Source organism: Capra hircus, chromosome 13, assembly GCF_001704415.2.
Source record: "Capra hircus breed San Clemente chromosome 13, ASM170441v1, whole genome shotgun sequence".
Taxonomy (NCBI): Eukaryota; Metazoa; Chordata; class Mammalia; order Artiodactyla; family Bovidae; genus Capra; species Capra hircus.
Window position 1 is genome coordinate 28,889,118 of NC_030820.1, and position 22,484 is coordinate 28,911,601.

Sequence of the window (22,484 nt, forward strand, 5' to 3'; positions counted from 1 at the left end):
GCTGGGAAGTGGGCATGAGGAAGGGGAGGAGAGGAGGAGATGGGAGGATGGAAGCTCAGAGCAACAGAAAAGAAAGTCGTCAGGTACCTGGAGTCCAAACTCCTCGCTGAGGTTGGTGAAGAGATACTCGTAACCATAGGCAGCCTTGCAGTTCAGCCACACCACGTGGTAGGGGCTCCGTGAGATCCAGTTTCGGACCAGCTCCATGATTCCACGCAGACACTCCTCCTGGGCAGGAAGGTTCAAAGGCAGTTAACACTGCTCCACGCCCGGGCTTCCCAGATACCCACGGCAACAGGAACAATTAACATCCCATCTGTTACTCCCCAAACCGCCCTCTTAAGAAATACAGCTGTGCTCCAGGGAGACGTACCCGACTAGGAATTTGATAGTATTTTGGGTCGCAGAAAGTTGTGTCTAAGTACACACTCTGGATGTCTTTCACTCTGAAAACAAAATTGAAACAAGGGGTGTGACTCATTTCACGGGAAATAAAATACGAAGCCTACACTTTCAGTTATTTTACAGTTTGTTCTGTCATTTGGATTTTTTCTTGTATCAACTTTGTTGGGAAATGATTTCCATATGATGAAATAATACAGCTCTTGCATACATGGTTCAGTGAATTTAGACCAATTCATGTAATTACCACCTTGATCAACACATGACATGTTACCATCCCCTCATTTCAAGAGGAAAAACGTGCCTTTCTGTTACAAATATTATTATAATCCAGTTAGATTTCTAACAGAAACAAAGGCTGGTATTTAGTGGGGAGAAACGAACAATAAAACCTTTAAAACAATGCAGTCATTAGGTTCCAGAACTCCACAAAGCCCAGTACCTGCCCCCAGAGTGCAGAAGCTCCATTCTGGCAGCTTCTCCTTTAGCCAATCTGAAGTCTCCTGTGTACAAGACAGTTCCATTGTTGCCCTGAAATAAAAACCTGGGAAAAAAATAGATCTCAGTGGCTTCTAAATCTCATACAAAATTCTAATACATTTATTCTAAGTCCATATACTAAATATATGTGCTGTGATTAGTCACTCAGTCGTGTCCGACTCTTTGCGACCCCATAGACTGTAGCTCTCTCCAGACTCCTCTGTCCATGGGGATTCTCCAGGCAAGAATACTAGAGTGGGTTGCGTGCCCTCCTCCAGGGGATCTTCCCAACTCAGGGATCGAACCCAGGTCTCTCACATTGCAGGCAGATTCTTTACCATCTGAGCCACCAGGGAAGCCCAAGAATACTGGAATGGGTAGCCTATCCCTTATTCAGGGGATCTTCCCGACCCAGGAATCAAACCAGGGTCTCCTGCATTGCAGGTGAATTCTTTTTTTTATATATATAATTTTTAAAATTTATTTGCTTTTGTCTGTGCTAGGTCTTCCTTGCTGCATGGGCTTTCGCTAGTTGCAGTTTGCGGGCTTCTCACTGAGGTGACTTCTCTTGTTGCAGAGCACAGGCTCAGTAGTCGTGGCTCATGGGCTTAGCTGTCCCGCGGCATGTGGGATCTTCCCAGACAGGGGATCGAACCTGTGTCCCCTGCATTGGCAGGCAGATTCTTTACCACTGAGCCACCAGGGAAGCCCTGCAGGTGAATTCTTTACCAGCTAAGCTTCCAGGGAAGCCCACTAAATATATACTAAATACAAATATATATTAAATCCATAGCCCATGTTGTCTGCCAAACACAGCCACTGTGGTACGGTGCTGATGTAATTCCCAAAATGTTAAACCACACTGAACCCTCAGCTGTTACGTCTTCCCAAAGAGGGAAAAAAATAACATGGTGGATATATCACTGAGTTTGCAAGAGATGTCCCCTAAAATGCATCAGCACCTTTGACCATATACAGAGATCACCCCTGCTCATGGAGAAAAAGATCCATATGATGAGAAAATGCAACGTCCATGGAAAGATTGCTACTGAAGTCTTCCATTGTAAGAAAGCCCCATTTCAAACTTGACTTGTGCCCCAGTCCCCCCTAGTTTAACCCTGGAAATGAAGGTTAAAGGAATTGCCATCACAAGAAGCAAATCTCCTGGTACATGTTATTTCCTAGACCCTACAAGTTTATTTCTACAAATGTGTTACATAACAACACAAAATAAATGGGCAAAATAGATGAACCCCCTTACATAACTGATCCTGGGCAATGACCAGCAGGTAAAAGAGTCACAACAATCTCTTCCTTCTAAAAAGAAAGAAAAATAAATAATAATAGAAGTTATCATTAGGACCCAGCTAAACAAAGCCCTCCTGAGTAGAAGGTACACAAGCACTTCTCAAGAACGTGCTGTATCTTGATCCTTTCCCCACTCTCCAAATCCCGGAAACAAGTGGAATCCTCATTCACAAAACAAATGGTTAAAAGTAGAGTTCCAGCGCAACACAGCACTTGCACTCTTGGGAAGAAAGAAATGGAGTGATGGGCCTAGAGACTGTCATACTGAGTGAGGGAAGTCAGGCAGAGAAGAAATATCATATAACATCCCTTACATGCAGGATCTAAAAAGAAATGATAAAAATGAACTTATTTACAAAACAGAAGCAGACTCAGAGACTTAAAGAATGAACTTATGGTTACCAGTGGGGAAGAATGGGGGGAAGGGAAGGGATAGTTAGGGAGTTTGGATGGACATCGACACAACGCTGTATTTAAAATGGATAACCAACAAGGTCCTACTGTATAGCACAGGGAACTCTGCTCAATGTTATGTGGCAGCCTGGGTGGGAGGGGGGTTTGGGGGAGAATAGATACATGTGTATGTATGGTTGAGTCCCTTCGCTGTTCACCTGAAACCATCACAACATTGTTAATCAGCTATGCTCCATTACGGTAACTCCTCCAGTTATGTGTGACATTGTTCATTCCCCAGGCCCCTTTAAAACAGGCTCTCCCACTGGTTGGAGCTGGAGACAAACACACAAGCCTCAGTGTGTGAGAAGAAACAGAAGGACCAGAGTGGGGCAGCAGGACTCTGACCACTGGGGGCCACCTGCTGCCTGCTACCCAATTCTGAGAAAGCCACTCACTAACACAGGCCACCAGGGACTGAGAGCATCTCCCAAAAGTGCCAGCTAATGGAGCTCAGGATGGCATTCAGGAAGGTTTCAGGCCATCCCTTCCCTCTCCCTCAGAACAGTTACTGTAAAAGTAGTTTAGTGTTTGATCTCCTCCAGGGAGGAACATGTGAAAAATCCGTTCCTGTCCCATGACAGCCACACCACCAAAGACACTCTTCAGATTTAAAGCAGGTTCTAATTGGGCTACGTAACAAATGTTAACTGTATTTGCTGTAAGACAGGAAAACACCTCCCAGCCCGATGTATAATTTGAGATAAAAATAAATATATACATAAATGGTGGGTCCGCAATCCTAGTTCCTATTAAAAAAAAAAAATTGAATGCACAACACACAAGTACCTGCATCTGAATTTAAGGACCAAAAAATAAACGAGATCCACTTGAACAATGTCTTTTTCTTGAATAAGAAAATGATTCAGAAAAAAATCACAATATACATAAATTTGCTGCAAAACATTAAACACTGTTCTATATACCTAACATTATAATAAACTTAATACATGTGACAGTCATACTACATAGTAATCATACCATTACTATGGCTCTCCTATAACTAGCATGTGGCACTAATAGAAGCAATTCTGTCCTTAAAACTGGATAGAAGCCATGTTCAGTCCCTTAGATGTAGAAAACAAATATATCACAAACTTTTTTTTTTTCCCTTACAAACTCATTCACTTACTATAAATTTTATTTCTGGCTAAATGAACATTCAAAATCAAGGAGAAAGATAATCATTTAATGCTAAATAACAATTTTTAGAAATACAATATTTAATATTTAGTTACCTCGCCTGATGCTTCATCGACTAGAGATATCTGGGTAGGAGTTTCAATTTCAATTGATACCTATTAAAATAAGACATCAGGTATATATCATATTGTACACAGTCTTTCATGACTTTATATGCCTTTGCCATCTAAACACAGAAAGGGAACTAAGAGATATGACAGACTCTCGGCGGAACAATTTCTGATTTCACTATAAAAACAGTTTTACAGCTTGAAAACATGATAAAGTTAAAATTACACCTTTCTTGAGGTTGATGTGGCAATACGTATATATTGGATGCCTTACAAACCTGTACATCCTCAGACACAGCATTTCTACTATGAATTCAATTTCCCCCCTTCACCTCCCCAACCCTCCCATTCCCATTGAACTTGAGTCTTTACAACATGTAGTCACATGTTCTTTGTATTTAGATTTTCTGCTGCAGAACACAGTCTGCTATCAGTCTGTGACGTGTTGGCCTAATTCACAGATTCAAGAAGCTATCCCCACACTTTATAGAATGGCAACCAGCACAGAGAAGCATTCAGTAAGTAGTTGACAAATGAAGATAATTTTTCTTTTTAGTCCACTGATGTCATAATACCTACAGTCAGGTTCAGGTGTGAAAATAACCTTATATTTTTGGATTAAACACACAGTATTCATGATGTACTAATTTTTTGATACTGTTAGATTCAGTATTGGGATGTTCACATGTGCTCATATAGAAATGGCCTTTTTGTCCCATGTATTATCATTGTCCATTTGACAGTGAGGTTGAGCAGCTTATCTTTTTATTCTCTCCTACAGTAGGGATCATTTGTTCTTTGAATATTTGGCAAAAGGCAAGATAAAACCATCTGGGCCTGGGGCTTTTTTTGAAGAAGAGATCTTTGAAAACTGCTTTAATGTCTTTGATGGCTACTTCTTTATTCAAGTTGTCTACTTTTCTTGCCCCAATTTGGGATTTTCCTCCTTTTCCTGCCTCAGTTTGGGATTTTCCTACTTTTTCCAGGTATTTATCCACTCTATCTAAATCATCAAATATACTATATTAATTTTCAAAACAAGGCACTGCTGTTCATTAAGTTATTTTCCTTTATATCATTTATTATTTTTATATGCATCTTTGTTTTTTCAGTCTTGGCAGAAGTTTATTTCTCTACAGGCCAGCTTTTACTTTTATTCATCTTCCTTTTTATTTTCTGTGGTAGTTTATTTTCTATGGTAGGTAGGGTGGAACCCAGGCAGGGACAAAGTGGCTTGTGTGGCCTGAGAAAATGGGAGTGAGTGGTCCTGGTTTTTACTGTGGTTTCAGGGTGGGCCTGGGCTTGCATCTTCGAATGCCATGTAGGTGCCAAGGAAGGTGCAGACTTTTTAAAAAATCAGTTTGCCCACAGGTAGGGCAGAAGGGAAAGGCGGACATGGGAGCTGAAAGTTGCCAGCAGTCAGACGTCAAACAGACTCTTGTTCAGAACTCTCTGCTAGCTCCCCCAGTTATTGATGGTTTAATCCATATAATGACCCCTAATTCTACCTACTCATTGTCGGTTGTTTCTCTGATCAGTCACTGAATGATCAGGGACTGTTATATCCGGTCTGAAGCTATTTTGTTAGTTGCATATATGTTGATATCTTTACTCTTTTTTGGCTGCACTTTGCAGTTTGTAGGATCTTAGTTCCCCAACCACAAAGTGGCATCTTCTTGATACTTTTAAGAGCTTGTCCCTTTGAACAGTAAAAACACACTCTTTGAAATTAATGATATTTTTTGCCTTCAACTCTCTGCGTGATATAATAGTTGCTACTCTGGCATTTTTAGTTTCTAATTGTTCAGTATATCTTTTCCCTTCACCCCCACCCCACTTCAACCCGAACTTTTCCTTTAATGTTATCTATATGTCTTGTAGACCAAAACTTGGGGATCTATTTTTTTTTAACCTAAATCAAGAATTTGTCTTCTGATCAAAAGTTGACATAAATCCATTTATATTTAGAGCAATTACTCCTATAACATAACCTTGCCTGCCATCTTCACATTTTCATACCATGCTTTGTTTTTCTCCCCTCTACTTTAACTTTCTGTTGGAGAGATCCATTTTATATGGCCAGATTCAAAATTATCCATTCTACTTTTATTTCAGTTCTTTATTATAAATCATGTTATGTTTATTTTTCTTATGATAAGCCATAAGTTATGTTATTTTTCCTAATCTATTCCATGATCTAAATAAAAGGTTTATTAATTCTGTCAATAAACAATTTACATTTTAAAGCATTAAAATGCAACTCAGCAAGACAGCTTGTGAAATTAGACAAAACTAAGCATCTAGGTCAACATATTGGGGGACAAGAAAGAAAAATCAACAACAATAAAATGTCAACTTCTTCTAAACTAATGAATTGCAAAGGATAAATATCGACATGGTGGTTACTGTGGATAAATACATTGTGTGAGGAAGTGGGCTTTGAATAACGACAATATTTTGTTCAGTACACCTCGAAAAATATTTCCCACTTAAAAAAAAGAATTAGTGTCATTCAAAAAATAAAACTTACAATTCGTTTCTCCCAAAACCTGTACTTCGGGCTTGTTAACAACAACTCTTTAGTAACAGGTGAACAGTATAAGCAAACCTTCAAGCTGGGGAAAAAAGACAAAAGAAAAAAGTCATTTGCGTGCAATTCAAAATGAGCCGCCATCTGGGTGACTAGGAAATATGTTTCAATGTGTGTCAGTTGTCTCAAATAAATCAGAAACTGTGCTGACACAAATGTATTAGAATTGTTCCCAGCACCCAAGAGTCCAACCACTTCAGTCCCATGATGGTGTAAAGCAACAGAGAAGAAGCAGAAGACAGATTGGATGGGGCCCTCTGACCTCCTCAAACGCTGGTCCTCACCATTCTCAAGACATGCATTTTACAGGATCAGCTGTGTCTGGAGAGATAACGTGGGTAAACTACCTCTGCAGAAGGTGCAAGGGGACAGAAGACATATGCCTTGTACTTCATATAAATCTATTCCATTTATGTTTTTAGTTGGCAGAAATCAATTTCATGACAAACATTAAAACTTCAACACGCCAGTTTCAGTTCAGTTCAGTTGCTCAGTCGTGTCCGACTCTTTGCAACCCCACAGACTGCAGCATGCCAGGCTTCCCTGTCCATCACCAACTCCTGGAGTTTACTCAAACTCATGTCCATCGAGTCGGTGATGCCATCCAACCATCTCATTCTCTGTCATCCCCTTCTCCTCCCGCCTTCAATCTTTCTCAGCATCAGGGTCTTTCTTCACATCAGGTGGCCAAAGTATTGGAGTTTCAACTTCAACATCAGCCCTTCTAATGAATATTCAGGACTGACTTGCCCTAGGATGGACTGTTTGGATCTCCATGCTGTCCAAGGGACTCTCAAGAGTCTTCTCCAACACCACAGTTCAAAAGCATCAATTCTTCGGCGCTCAGCTTTCTTTATAGTCCAACTCTCACATCCATACATGACTACTGGAAAAACCATAGCTTTGACTAGACGGACCTTTGTTGGCAAAGTACTATCTCTGCTTTTTAATATGCTGAGGTTTAATATGCTAGGTTGGTCGTAACTTCTCTTCCAAGGAGCAAGCGTCTTTTAATTTCATGCCTGCAGTCACTATCTGCAGTGATTTTGGAGTCCAAAAAAATAAAGTCTGTCACTGTTTCCATTGTTTCCTCATCTGTTTGCCATGGACCAGATGCCATGATCTTAGTTTTCTGAATGTTGAGTTGTAAGCCAACTTTTCCCTCTCTTCTTGCACTTTCATCAAGAGGCTCTTTAGTTCTTCTTTGCTTTCTGCCATAAGGAATCAGCCTTCAATGCAGGAGACCCCGATTCAATTCCCGGGTTGGGAAGATCTGCTGGAGAAGGGAAAGGCTACCCTCTCCAGTATTCTGGCTCTGGAGAATTCCATGGACTGTATTAGTCCATGGGGTTGCAAAGAGTCCGGACACTCCAATTTAGAGGTTAGGAATGCAGTCTATGGCAGATCATACTTTCCAAAGATGGCCATGTTAACCATATATTCCCCCCAACCACACACGGTCCTCTTAACAAAATGGTCATGGAATTTCCATTGACAGAAGGGGTCTGTGTTGACCTCCCCTTGAACCTGAACCAACAGAATGTGATGGAAGTAATACTGTAGGGCTTCCGTGTCTAGATCTCTGGACAATATGGCTGCCGCTAGCTCTCTTTTATAGGTCTCTGGTGGCCAGATGGTCAAGAATTCGCCTTCAATGCAAGAGACCTAGGTTCAGTCCCTGGGTGGACTGATACCTTGGAGAAGGAATTGGCAACCCACTGAAGTATTCTTGACTAGAGAATCCCAAGGGCAGAGGAACGTGGTGGGCTATGTCCATGGGGTCGCAAAATTGAGTTGGACACAACTGAGCAACTAACACAGCTCTCATCTGGGACGTACACTTTTTTTTTCCCTTTAAAAACTCCAGCTATCCTGAAACCACTATGCTGAAGAGATATTTTTACAGGTGGAGATATTTTTAGAGGCCCTTTGGGTAAAGGGCCCCGACTGCCTAACCCAGGTGTCAGACATTGAATGAATAAGCCTCCACTACGTAACGTCAGCCCCATATAATACCTAGTCAGGCAGAAACCAGCCATCCCCACTATGCCCTGTCAGAGCTCCTGACCCTCAGAAACAGAATATAGACAGAATACATGATTAGGGTTATTTTAAGCCACTGAGCTTGTGGGTAGTTTGTTACACAGCAATAGATAACTAATATACCAGCTCTAAAATCAAACAGACCTGGTGGGAATCCTGGTCCTGCCACATTACTAGCTGTGTGACCTTGGGCAAGTAATCTAATCCCTCTGGTTCCTCAGTTTTCTCATCTATAAAACAGAATTGATTTCACAACCAAAAGCTAAACAATGACGACAGAAGCCAGAAGACAGGTTATCTGCGAGTGGGGAAGACTGAGTGGGGAGGCGCAGAGTTCTGTACCAGGTGATTGCTATTCTGCTTCTCACCCTGCGCAGAAGCTACACATGTGTTTACTTGTGAAAGTTCATCAGACTGTTTCCTTACGATGTAAGTACTTTCCTATGTAGATGTTACAGCTCAATTAAAATTTTTACTTAAAAAAGCACACACAAATAAATAGCAAGAAAAAATTACCTGCATTCCAACCTTCTTTTCAAGCTCGGGGCTCTTAATCCTTTCATATGATCTGAAAACATAAAAGAATCAGATATCATAAATACATTATTTTTTCAGAGAATTCCTTGACCCAGGGAAACTGAGTTGTCTGTTGTTTATAGATTTCCTTTTAAGAGAAAATAAACGAGAGTTTCACTTTTATAAGAGCATTGATTTGTAAGAGCTCTTGCTTCTGCAAGTGAAGAATCCACTGAAAATAGGGCAGGAACCACCAAAGCGGACCATCTCTGAGCCAACAGAAGCCCTTTAAAAGGAGAATGAGCCTCTGTATCTTAGGGCAGAGTCTAAATCACTTGTAGCCACAGAAGAATGCATGACCAGGGTCTCATTTGGAACTGCTTCCATCATTTTCCTCTACTCTCTTTTATTTCAATACAACCATCTTCGGACCATGCTCTCTCTAACCCCTTCAATTCCAGTCACTAAGTTAGTCCATCTGGAAATTCAAGTTTGCTTCCATGGAATCCTTGAGGAAACCATTCAGGCTTAGGCCAGAATAAGAATTAACTTTTCAGCCAACTGTGACTGCTCGGTTGAAAATCAATAAATAGACACTGGACTTAAACAAACATTAGAGCAGATGAACTTCACAAATATATACAGAACGTTCCATGCAAAAGCAATAGAACACACATTCTTCTCAAATGCACAGGAACACTGTCCAAGACATACACATATTAGGCCACAAAATGAGTCTCAATATATTTAAGAAGATTAAAATCATATCAAGCATCTTTTCCAACTACAATGGTATAAAACTAGAAAAAAATTAATTACAAGAAAACTGGAAAATTCACAAATATATGCAGATTAAACAACACACTACTGAACAACCAATGGGCCAAAGAAGAAATCAAAAGAGAACTTCAAAAATACCTTGAAACGAATGAAAATGGAAATAAAACATACCAAAATATGTGGGATGCACAAAAACAGTTCTAAGGGGGAAGTGCAAGTGATAAATTTCTACCTCAAGAAATAAGAAAAATCAACCTCATTTTACACTTCAAGGAACTAGGAAAATAACAAAGCCCAAAACTATTAGAAGGAAGGAAGTAACAAAAATTAGAAAAACAAAGAAATAGAGGCTAAAAAGGCAACAGAGAAAAATCAATGAAACTAACAGCTGGTTCTTTAAAAAGATAAACAAAATTGGCAAGTCTTTGCTAGACTCACCAATAAAAAAGAAAGATACACATAGGACTCAAATAAATAAAATCAGAAATAAAAGAAGAGTTATTACAACTGTTGCCACAGAAAAGAAAGAGTAAGAGACTACTATGAACAGTTATACACCAACAAAGTGGACGGCCTAGAAGAAACTGATAAATTCTTAGAAACATACAACCTAGAAGGACTGAATCACGATGAAACAGAAAATCTGAGCAGACTGATTACTAGTAAGGATATTAAATATCCTTTCTAATATCAGTAATTTTTAAAAAATCCAACAAACGAAAGTCCCAGACCTGATGACTTTGCTGCTGAATTCTACAAACATTCAAAGAACTCATTTTATGAAGCTAGTATTACCCTGATACCAAAACCAGAAAAGGATACCACACACAAAAAAGAAGATACAGCCCAATATCCCTGATGTACATAGAATAAAAAATCCTCAACAAAATATTAGCAAACAGAATTCAACAATATATTAAAAGGATCATACACCATGGTTAAGTGGATTTATTCCAGGGATACAAACTGGGTTCAACATCCACAAATCAATCAATGTGATAATCTCATTAACAAAATGGAGGATAAAAATCATATAATCATCTCAACAGATGCACAAAAGCACTGGACAAAACTCAATATACATTTATGATAAAAAAATCTCAATAAATCAGGTACAGATAGAACATACCTTAATATAATAAAGCCATATGTAACAAGCTCTCAGCAAACATTCACAACTACATCAAAAAGAATAAAATGCCTAGGAATAAACTTAACCAAGGAAATGAAGGCTTGTATATTTAAAATTATAAGACATTAATAAAATAAATTGAAGATGACACAAATAAGTAGAAAGCTATTTCATGTTCATAGACTGAAAGAATCAGTATTGTTAAATTGTTGAATTGTCCATACCACACAAAACAATCAACAGGCTCAATGTAACCAATATCAAAATTCCATTGACATTATCCATAGAAAAAGTGCAAATAATCATAAAATTTGTATAGAACCACAAAAGACTCCAGATAGCCAAAGTAGTCTTGAAAAAGAACAAAACTGGAGACATGTTTTCTGATTACAAAATGTATTTCAAAGCTATAGTAGTTAAAACAGTATGGTACTGGCATAAAAACACATAGATAGATCAACAAAACAGAATAATAAGCCCAGAAATAAACCCACATATATAGTGTCAATTTATGATAAAAAGTGAAAATGTTAGTCACTCAGTTGTGTCTGACTCTCTGTGACCCCATGGACTGTAGCCAGCCATGCTTCCCTGTCCATGTAATTCTCCAGGCAAGAATACTGGAGTGGGTTACCATGCCCGCCTCAAAATTTAAGACTACTCCCAAATCCATAGTTGTTTATATTTATATATAATCTTTACTTTTTTATTTTTGGCTGTGCTGAGTCTTTGTTGCTAAGCTCAGAATGAAAACTAACCACTGTCTTATACTATACATAAGAATTGACTCAAAACAGATTAAAGACTTGAATGTAAGATCTGAAACCATAAAATTTCTAGATGAAAACACAGGCAGTAAGCTACTTGATATGGGTCTTGCGGATGATTTTTTTAATCCGACACCAAAAGCAAAAATAAACAAATGATCAATACAAAGTGATTTTTTTAATGGGCAGATTTAAATATACATTTTCCCCAAGACATACAGATGGCCAACAGGCACATCAAATGATGCTCTACATCACTAACCACAGTGAAATGTAAATCAAACCCAGTATAAGATATTACCTCATACCCATTAGAACGGTTATTATCAAAAAGAAAAATAACAAATGTTGAAAAGGATGTAGAGAAATGGGGACCCTTGTGCACTGTTGGTGGGAATGTAAATTAGTGCAGCCTATTTTATAGAAAACAATATGGAATTTCCTCAAAAAATTAAAATACAGAACTATCATATGATCTGGCAGTTCCAAATCTGTGTATTTATCTGAAGAAAGATATCTGCACCCCAGGTTCATTGCACTGTTATTTACAACACCCAAGACATGGGAACAACTTAAGTGTCCATCAATGGATGAATGGATAAAGAAAACTGTGGTTTATATGCACGAAGGACATTTTCAGCCATGAAATTGCTGTCTAACCACAAATTAACAATCTTCATTATAAGTTTTCTAAAAGCTGATAAGTTTAGTAAGTTTAAAGCTAATTAAAACAAAAGTATTCTCTCTATATAACTTTTTTTCAGCTCTTTTAAGGTTAACACACAAATGCTGCTGGAAATTAATTTTACTTAAAACTATAACTAACTTGGTTATTTTGAAAGTCATTCCCTCCTCAAATCATTTACCAAAATTGACTTTCATTTGAATTTATGTAAACACTGCCCATTACCACCCCTGATGAGAGCAAAGATAGTCAAGCTTGGTTGTTGGGGAGACAATGTTAAATAGCGTGGCATAACCCACAAGAAAAATATCTAATTACCCTATTCACTACCAACACTAGAAAAGGTCAGTTTTCATTCCAATTCCAAAGAAGGACAATGCCAAAGGATGTTCAAACTACCCCACAATTGCACTCATCTCACATGCTAGCAAAGTATTGCTCAAAATTCTCCAAGCCAGGCTTCAACAGTACATGAACCGTGAACTTCCAGATGTTCAAGCTGGGTTTAGAAAAGGCAGAGGAACCAGAGATCAAATTGCCAACATCTGTTGGATGATCAAAAAGGCAAGAGAATTCCAGAAAAACATCTACTTCTGCTTTATTGACTATGCCAAAGCCTTTGACTGTGTGGATCACAATGAACTGGAAAATTCTTAAAGAGATGGGAATACGAGACCATCTTACCTGCCTCCTAAGAAATCTGTATGTAGGTCAAGAAGCAACAGTTAGAACTGGACATGGAACAACAGACTGGTTCCAAATTGGTAAAGGAGTACATCAATGCTGTATATTGTCACCCTGCTTATTTAACTTATATGCAGAGTACATCATGCAAAATGCCAGGCTGGATGAAGCACAAGCTGGAATCAAGATTGCTGGGAGAAATATCAATAACCTCAGATATGCAGATGATACCATCCTTATGGCAGAAAGCAAAGAACTAAAGAGTCTCTTGATAAAAGTGAAAGAAGAAAAAGTGAAAAAGTTGGCTTAAAGCTCAACATTCAAAAAACTAAGATCATGGCACCCAGTCCCATCATTCCATGGCAAATAGATGGGGAAACTGGAAACAATAACAGACTTTATTTTCCTGGGCTCCAAAATCACTGCAGATGGTGACTGCAACCATGAAATTAAAAGACACTTGCTCCTTAGAAGAAAGTTATGACCAACCTAGACAGCATATTAAAAAGCAGAGACATTACTTTGTTGACAAAGGTCTGTCCAGTCAAAGCTATGGTTTTTCCAGTAGTCATGTATGGATGTGAGAGCTAGACTATAAAGAAAGCTGAGCGCCAAAGAATTGATGCTTTGGTGTTGGAGAAGACTCTTGAGAGTCCCTTGGACAGCAAGGAGATCCAACCAGTCCCTCCTAAAGGAAATCAGTTCCGAATATTCATTGGAAGGACTGATGCTGAAGCTGAAGCTCCACTACTTTAGTCACCCGATGCGAAGAACTGACTCATTGGAAAAGACCCTGATGCTGGGAAAGATTGAAGGCAGCAGGAGAAGGGGACGGCAGAGGATAAGATGGTTGGATGGCATCACCAACTCGATGGACATGAGTTTGAATAAGCTCTGGGAGTTGGTGATAGACAGGGAAGCCTGGCATGATGCAGTCCATGGGATTGCAAGGAGTCAGACACAACAGAGCAACCGAACTACCAACACACACACCCTCAAATTTGTATGTAATGATCCTTAAACTAATGAAAATAAGGCCATCCCCACACCTCATGTGGCCGACGCTGACCAAACACATGCCTCTACAGGACAGTCCACCTGCCCCCTCAGAGGGTCATCTCCTCACGTCACTGCTGGTCCAGGCTTTTCAGGACAATGAGCACATCCCAGAGCAGGACTCCCTGTTATGTAGTTTCTAAACTGTTTGAGTCATGACAAATAGAAGGCTGACTCAGGACTCTGCTCCATGTTCCCAAACCAATTCAGTGGGCAGCACCCTGTTCCATCAAGACAGTCCAGCCCACCACCCCATGCTCCTTCCTCACGGGCAGTCAAGGGAACCTGGATGAGCTTACTTTGTGATGCTAGTGGCTCAGTGGTAAAACATCTGCATGCAGTGCAGGAGACCCAGGTTTGACCCCTGAGTCAGGAAGATTCCCTGGAGGAGGAAATGGCAACCCACTCCAGTGTTCTTGCCTAGGAAAGCCTATGGACAGAGGAGCCTGGGAGGCTACAGTCCATGGGGTCACAACAGCTGGACACAACTGAGAGACTCAACAACAACAAGGACTGCACCCAGAGTCTCTTTTCCAGGGCCTTTTTTGTTTTCCTTGACCAAAATAAATCATCTTAAGTTGTCTCCAGAAGGGGTCCTCCCCACCTCTGGGCCACTCTCAGAAGGCCATGGGTCCCCTCTTGTCCTCCAGGCCTCACTGGTGCTTAGTCAGGTCTGCCCTGAGCACAGCATTGGATTCCAGATGGGCCATAAACAAGCGTCAAGCAGATCCATGGCCCACCTTAACTTTCATCAAGATGTGATGCTAACAGTGTATGTACATGTGTTAACAAGAGGCCATAGATCTTGTCAGACATCCTGTGTCACTCAGCTCAGGCTGCAATAACAAAATATCAGAGTCTGCATTAAGCAGAAATGCATTTCTAACACTTCTGGAAGCTACAGTTCAAGATTAAGGTGACGAGACTGGTTTCTGGGGATGCCTCTCCTCCTGCCTTACAAACAGCCATGTTCTTGCTATGTGCTCACACCTTTCCTCATTGTGCATATGGAGGGAGCGAGCTCTCCCCCTTTTCTTCTAAGGCCACCAATCCTATCAAATTAGAACCTCACCCTTACAATCTCATTTAACCTTCAGGTGTTAGTTACTCATTTGTGTCCGACTCTTTGCGACCCCATTCAGTGTAGCTCACCAGGCTCCTCTGTCCATGGAATTTTCCAGAACATTGGAGTTAACCTTAATCACTTCCTAAAAGTCCCTTCTCCAAATGCAGCCACACTGGGAGTTAGGGACTCAGTATCTGAATTTGGATTTTGGCCGGGGGGGCGGGGGCGGTGTACAAGTCACTCCATAACACATCCAAAGAAACCTGTTTCCCAAAATGGTTATAAACCACCAGTGGGCAATGTGGCAAACCTCAGAAAGTAGAAGGAGAGTTCTTTCCCTTGATGAGTCTACATCCTTATTGGGAAAACAGACCCATGTGGGATCAGAGAATAGGAAAAGTTATTATAAAGTGCTGGACAGGAGAGTCTTCGTTAATGTACAAACTAATGATGATGATTTCACAACTATTCCTCAATTTAAAAAAATAAGTAAAAATATAAATACACATATAAATACAAAAACAAGCAAACATACAAATTCCTTTTGATGAATATGAACTCTTTCTCCAATTCGCTACTGCAAAATATGAAGGCCAAGCCCTGAATCCATTCTTTCATTGTGGCCACCACATGTGAGTTCAGACACCTCCCGTGGAGACTCAACAGAAAAGGTAAAAATATTCTCACCCAGCAGTGAATTCCCAATGAAAAACAAGACAAAAACAAAAATGATATCAAGTCGCAGAAAGACTGTACAGAGGCTCCTATGCTCTTCAGTGAATCAGGAAAGGAGGTCCAGACTTTTCTCATTAAAGAGAGGGGGAAAAAGAGCTGAGAGCTGGAAAGCAGAGGCATTTCCCCAAAGCAGAAATTTCATCAATTTACACCTTAAAGTGACTGATTCCACACACAAAACAACAGCTGGTCTTCACACCAACCACACGACGAGGGCCAAGTTTTGGTATTTGCAGTTTACTTTAATATCACACGGTGTGATTTGTACATGAATAAGTATCTGAGTCACTCCTCAAAATAGGGGTTGGGGATCCTACTTAAGTTACTCTGGAAGTCCACACTCAAGAGGCAGCTTCCAGACGGCTCCAGTTAAGCTTCATCTCTGGTCAATGCCCAAGGCTGTGCTAATTAGCACAATGAATATGGAGCCTGTTTTCATAGGTAAAGTTAGCGACCTATCAGTCAGCATGTCAGATGTTAAAATGGAAAGTGGTTGTGAAATCAGCAGGTACCCCAGCCCTGGAGATAGGCTAAAACGTTTTAGAGATGCTCCAGCCTTGCCTGGAGCAGTTAGCCTTGGGACACTGTCCTTAGAGGGTGATGCCAGGCTTAATTCCTAACAGCTTCCAGCTGTGAAACATTAGTATTCTAGTTGCCTGACCTGGCCCTCTATAAAAGAAACCTGCATTCCCCCTCTAGACAGAACATCTATAAGGGAGGGGAGCTTGCACTTCGTTGAGCTTACAGACAGGACTTTTCAGTGCCTGCATGCTTGCTAATCTGTGTGTAGGAGTATGGCACAAGACGCTTCTCTCAGAAGAAAAGCTATGACAAACCTAGACAGCATGTTAAAAAGCAGAGACATTACTTTGCCGAGAAAGGTCTGTCCAGTCAAAGCTATGGTTTTTCCAGTAGTCATGTATGGATGTGAGAGCTGGACTATAAAGAAAGCTGAGCCCAGAAGAATTGATGCTTCTGCAATGTGGTGCTGGAGAAGACTCTTGAGAGTCCCTTGGACTGCAAGGATATCCAACCAGTCCATCCTAAAGGAAATCAGTCCTGAGTATTCATTGGAAGGACTGTTGCTGAAGTTGAGGCACCAACACTTTGGCCATCTGATGCTTAGAACTGACTCTTTGGAAAAGACCCTGATGATGGGAAAGATTGAAGGCAAGAGGAGAAGCGGACGACAGCGGATGAGATGGTTGGATGGCATCACCGACTCGATGGACATGAGTTTGAACAAACTCCGGGAGTTGGAGATGGACAGGGAAGCTTGGCGTGCTGCGGTCCATGGAGTCGCAAAGAGTCAGTCACGACTGAGCGACTAAACTGAACTGTATGGCTGAATTTCATCTAAACTTGTCTTTATAACATAATCCCGAGGATGTGGGGGAAGACTAAGTAATATCCGTCAACCTCTGACTATAGGGCACTGGGAGAGCTTTCAAAAGAACCGAACAGTTGTGGCAGATCAAAGTGGCGGGGGTCAGTGGTTGCTGTTCTATCCCGCAGTATGAGGGATGAGAAGATAAAGTCTCGGATAGACTGAAGAGCCCGGCTGGGACAAGGTCCAAGCTAGTTTCTCGCATGGCTTCCCAAAGCCTGCACTTCCTCCTGCAAGACCCTCGCCTTCCCTCTCTCCAGACATGGGTGACCTCCTCTAGAGGCCCGATCCCACGCAGCCCGGGTCCCCGGGAGGAGGCGACGCGCTGCGCTCACTCACCTTTGTGGCAGTGGGACAGGAAGTAGGCACGGGCCCTCAGGTTCTCCCTGTCGAAGCGGTCTATGGAGATGGTTGGATACTCTGCCATCTGACCCTCGAAGGAGCTCATAGCGTCGGTCAACCTTAGCGGACTAATCGCCTAGCGAGTGAGCCGCGGAAGCCCCAGCCGGCCGTGCCGCTACTTCCGGGAACTTGCCACCGCCTCGCCATTGGCCGGCCTGGCGCAGCAACGTCCAATCAGAGCAGCTCCGCTTCCGGGGTGGGCGGTGCCAACGAGCTTCCTGTCATTTCCGGCCTCCAGTCACCTGCGGGTTGAAACCAACCACCTGCTCTGCGTTCACAGCTGAGAGGCTGGGTGGAATCTAGGCTGTAACGCGAGCAGTGGGCCTCCTCCCGGATACCTTGGCACAACACATCGTCGCTTTTGAAGAGTTGCCTGGGTCTGTGCAGGAACAAGAATGCGAAGGGAGACAACGTCCAGAGCAGGCGACTACATCCAAGGATGCGAAGCGAGATGCGGAGCTTGGCTTTGAAATCGGACTGCATTCTGCTTCCTTCTTGTCCACTGTGTTCCTGAAAGCTTGCTTTGGCTTCTCTTCTTTCCCTTCCCAGTGTCTTCTTTATGGGATAATCGTGAAGATTGTGTGAGAAAATTGTATCAGTCTTGTGGTATATTCGAAAACTATTAGTCTCAGTTTCCATTTATAATCTACAAACTGAGTAAAATACACAATCTCTGACAATCAAGCTCAGATGCATGATCTTAGGGTAGATAAGTAAAGATCCCAGGGAGAGTTTAGCTGCTAGCCTCCCCAACATCCAACTCTTCTGAGATGTTTTATTGTTGTTATTGTTTTCTGGAAGTTAGCAACATGTATAAAAGAAAAAAATGGTAGGGTGATAGATGAAAGGTCGGAAGTTTTTAAACATCAAAGCAACTTTATGGAAAGGTTTGCTAAAGTATTGTGTGGGCCTACATGCTCAGTCGTGTCCGACTCTTCGTAACTCTATGGACTGTTGCCCACCAGGCCCCTCTGTCTATGGGATTCTCCAGGCAAGAATACTGGAGTGGGTTGCCATTTCCTCCTCCAGGGGATCTTCCTGAACCAGGGATGGAACCCATGACTTTTGTCTTCTGCACTGCAGGTGGATTCTTTATCGCTGAGCCATTGGAGAAGTCTTGTGAAAATATTAACATTCACCAAATAGTCACAATAGCATTATCTGCACCCCCTTTGTAGCAAGTCTCCTTAGACAGCACAGTATTATTTTAATCACAACTCCAACACCTGTGAGTTGTGCTTAGCATTGTGCAAAGTACTACTTTGTGCTAGCACTGTACAAGCCCTGCCATGATGACAGAGATGACTAAGATGTGCCTACAAGTCACTTTCAATCAATTTGGAGATAGACCTTTGCAGAACATGGTAAATAAATGCTTCCACAGAGACACAAGGTAATGTAGGAATAATTCCAGCAACAATTCGTTCTAACCAGGGAAATCAAGAGTCAGAATGTCACCCTCAGGGAATATTAGCATATTCCTGCAGCCCTGGCAGTCAGTTCTATTCAAATACAGATTCTGATGATGTGCTGAGGAGGAGGAGGAGGAGAAGAACAGTAAGAAGAGAAAGGGGAAAGGAGTGGGGAGGAGTACACACCATTGTCGCTACTCTGAGTAAAATACTCTGCTAGTATATATTGCCAACACATTTGATTTGGTATGAGATGGCTTGTCATAGGATAAAAGAGAGTGACACTGTGGCTAGGCTGTCTATACCTAAAACCAGATCTTACACTGAGGCTGATATCTGCAGAATCCTGTGTGTCTACTTCTGACAATGAAGCTCCTGGCCACAAGCCTTGATATGGCTCATATTCTTATTTTTTTATTTGTCCCTTTGTTTATCCCATTCTCTTTCCACAGTGGATACAGTACAGGAGAATAAAGACAAATAGAGAGTTAGAATAAAAAGAGGATAGGATAGAAAAGATAGGATAGAAAATAGTGAAGATGGATAAGCATTGCCCAGAGGCATGTAATGTGTACTCTTAGGATGAGTGAGCCATATATTTAGGTTGTTCTTTTTTTTCAGGGGACAATATAAATAACTTGCATTATACACATACTATGTTTTATGCTATTCTTTCAGAAAAGAAAATACAGGCCCTGAATAGCATTTCATCTGAGCCACTACTATTTATGTAATCCTGGTTAAGGTAACCTCTCTGAAACTCAGTTTTCTTATCTTAAAATGGAGATAACAATAAAGCCCACACAAGGCCCTGGAAAATGCTAAGGGCTCAATAAATATTAGACAATCAGTCGTGTCCAACTCTGTGCAACCCCATGGACTGTAGCCTACCAAGCTCTTCTGTTCATGGGATTCTCCAGGCAAGAATACTGGAGTGGGCTGCCATTCCCTTCTCCAAGGGATCTTCCCGACTCAGAGATCCAACCTGGGTCTCCTGCATTGCAGGCAGATTCTTTACCATCTGAGCCACCAGGGAAGCTTCCAATAAATATCAGCCATTATTATTTAGTGGGCACCTACTACTATATGATCTCACTGATATGTGGAATCTAAAGAAATCCAACTCTTGGAAACAAAGAACAGATTGGTGGTTGCCAGAGAAGGATGAGGGGTGTGGGGGAGATGAGTAAAAGTGGTCAAAAGGTACAAACTTCCAGTTATAAGATGAAAAAGTCATGGCATGGAAAGTACAGCATAGCAACTACAATCGGCAATACTGTAGTCTATACTTGTGCTTAGTTGCTCAGTTGTGTCCAACTCTTTGCGACCCCATGGACTGTAGCCTGCCCACCAGGCTCCTCTGTCCATGGGGATTCTTCAGGCAAGAATACTGGAGTGGGTTGCCATGCACACTTCCAGGGGATCTTCACAACCCAGGGATCAAACCCAGATCTACCGCATTGCAAGCAGATTCTTTACCATCTGAGGCACCAGGGAAGCTCAGTGTATACTTGAGAGTTACTGAAGAAGTGGATATTAAGTTTTCATCACTAGAAAAAAACTAACTATATGAGGTGATAGATGCTTAGCTAGATTTATTGTAGTGATCATGTTGGTGCAGCATATATATGTTCCAAGATATTATGTTGTTCACCTTAAACTTATGCAATGTTATATATAAATTATATAACAATACAATTGGGAGAGAAAAGGAATAAGCTATTAATACAACAAAACAAAAGGAATGAGTCTCAAAATAACCTTGCTGAGCAAAAGAAGCCAGACAAAAGAAGAGTACATACTACATTATGCCATTTATATAAAGTTATAGAAAAATGTAAACTGATCTAAAGTGACAGAAAGCAATCAACAGTCAACTTTGTACACAAGGAAACAAGTTCATTAACTTGATGTGGTCATGATTTCACAGGTATATACATATGCCATGCATGCTGCTAAATATGTGCTATTTATTGCATTTCAATTATAGCTCAATAGATTTGAAAAAAATTGGAGCGTATATAGGGCTTCCCTGGGAGAAGGCAATGGCAACCCACTCCAGTACTCTTGCCTAGAAAATCTCATGGACAGAGGAGCCTGGTAGGCTGCAGTCCATGGGGTCACTAAGAGTCGGGCACAACTGAGCGACTTCACTTTTACTTTTCACTTTCATGCATTAGAGAAGGAAATGGCAACCCACTCCAGTGTTCTTGCCTGGAGAATCCCAGGGACTGGGGAGCCTGGTGGGCTGCCGTCTATGGGGTTGCACAGAGTCGGACAGGACTGAAGCGACTTAGCAGCAGCAGGGCTTCCCTGGTGGCTCAGCTGGTAAAGAATCCACCTGCAATGTGGGAGACCTGGGTTCAATCCCTGCCTTGGAAAGATCCCCTGGAGAAGGGAACAGCTAACTCACTCCAGTATCGTGGCCTAGAGAATTCCATGGACTGTATAGTCCATGGGGTAGCAAAGAGTCAGACACAACTGAGTGACTTTCACTCACTCACATAGGAGAATATAAACAAAGTAAACAAGATTGGTAGGGATATTCCTTCTCTATTGGAGACGACTGATTAAGGAGACACTACCTAGCTATGAGGTTTCCCTGGTGGTCCAGTGGTTAAGATTCCACATTTCCAATGTAAGATTCAACACAATCCTTTCAAAGTACCAAGAGCATTTTTCACAGAACTATAACAAATAATTTTAAAATGTATGTGGAAACACAAAAGACTCTGATAGCCAACAATATTGAGAAAAAAAGAACAGAGTTGGAGGAATAACACTTCCTAACTTCAGACTGGACTACAAAGCTACAATCATCAAAACAATATGGTTCTGGCACAAGAACAGACTCATAGATCAGTGCAACAGGATAGAAATCCCAGAAATAAACCCATGCACTTATGGTCAATTAATCTACCTCAAGGGAAGCAAGTATATCTAATGGAGAAAAGACAGTCTGTTCAACAGTGGTGTTGGGAAAACCAGACAGCTACATAGAAAAGGTTCTAATTTCATTCTTTTACAACATCATATGCAAAGATAACTCAGTATGGATTAAGGACCTAAATGTAAGAACAGAAACCATAAAACTCTTAGAATAAAATACAGGTGTAATACTCTGACACAAATTATAACAATATTTTTTTGGAGGCCTGCTCCTAAAGCAAAGGAAATAAAAGCAAAATAAACATATGGTACCTAATTAAACTTAAAAAACTATTGCACAGCAAAGATAGCCAGTGACAAGACCAAAAGACAACCTACTAAATGGGAGAAAATATTTGCAAGTAATATGACTTATATAGCCCATGGTATCTCAAAAGAGTCAAA

At 41.1% G+C, this 22,484-nt stretch overlaps 1 protein-coding gene across 6 annotated transcripts in view; it reads right to left on the minus strand.

Moving 5' to 3' along the window:
- Positions 1-17,873, minus strand: part of LOC102176896 (protein artemis) — a 38,652-nt gene extending 20,779 nt beyond the window's left edge. For 3 of the 6 annotated variants that reach the window (XM_005687962.3, XM_018057134.1, XM_013968515.2), the window contains exons 1-8: positions 17,677-17,873; positions 9,046-9,097; positions 6,427-6,511; positions 3,882-3,941; positions 2,144-2,199; positions 845-946; positions 374-446; positions 88-228 (exon numbers count right to left, since the gene is read on the minus strand). In XM_005687962.3, coding sequence (XP_005688019.2) covers positions 88-228; positions 374-446; positions 845-946; positions 2,144-2,199; positions 3,882-3,941; positions 6,427-6,511; positions 9,046-9,097; positions 17,677-17,785 — 678 coding nt within the window. In that variant the 5' untranslated portion in view covers positions 17,786-17,873. The remainder of the gene's footprint in view (positions 1-87; positions 229-373; positions 447-844; positions 947-2,143; positions 2,200-3,881; positions 3,942-6,426; positions 6,512-9,045; positions 9,098-17,676) is intronic. The other 3 variants (XM_018057137.1, XM_018057135.1, XM_013968517.2) reach the window with 2 other exon arrangements.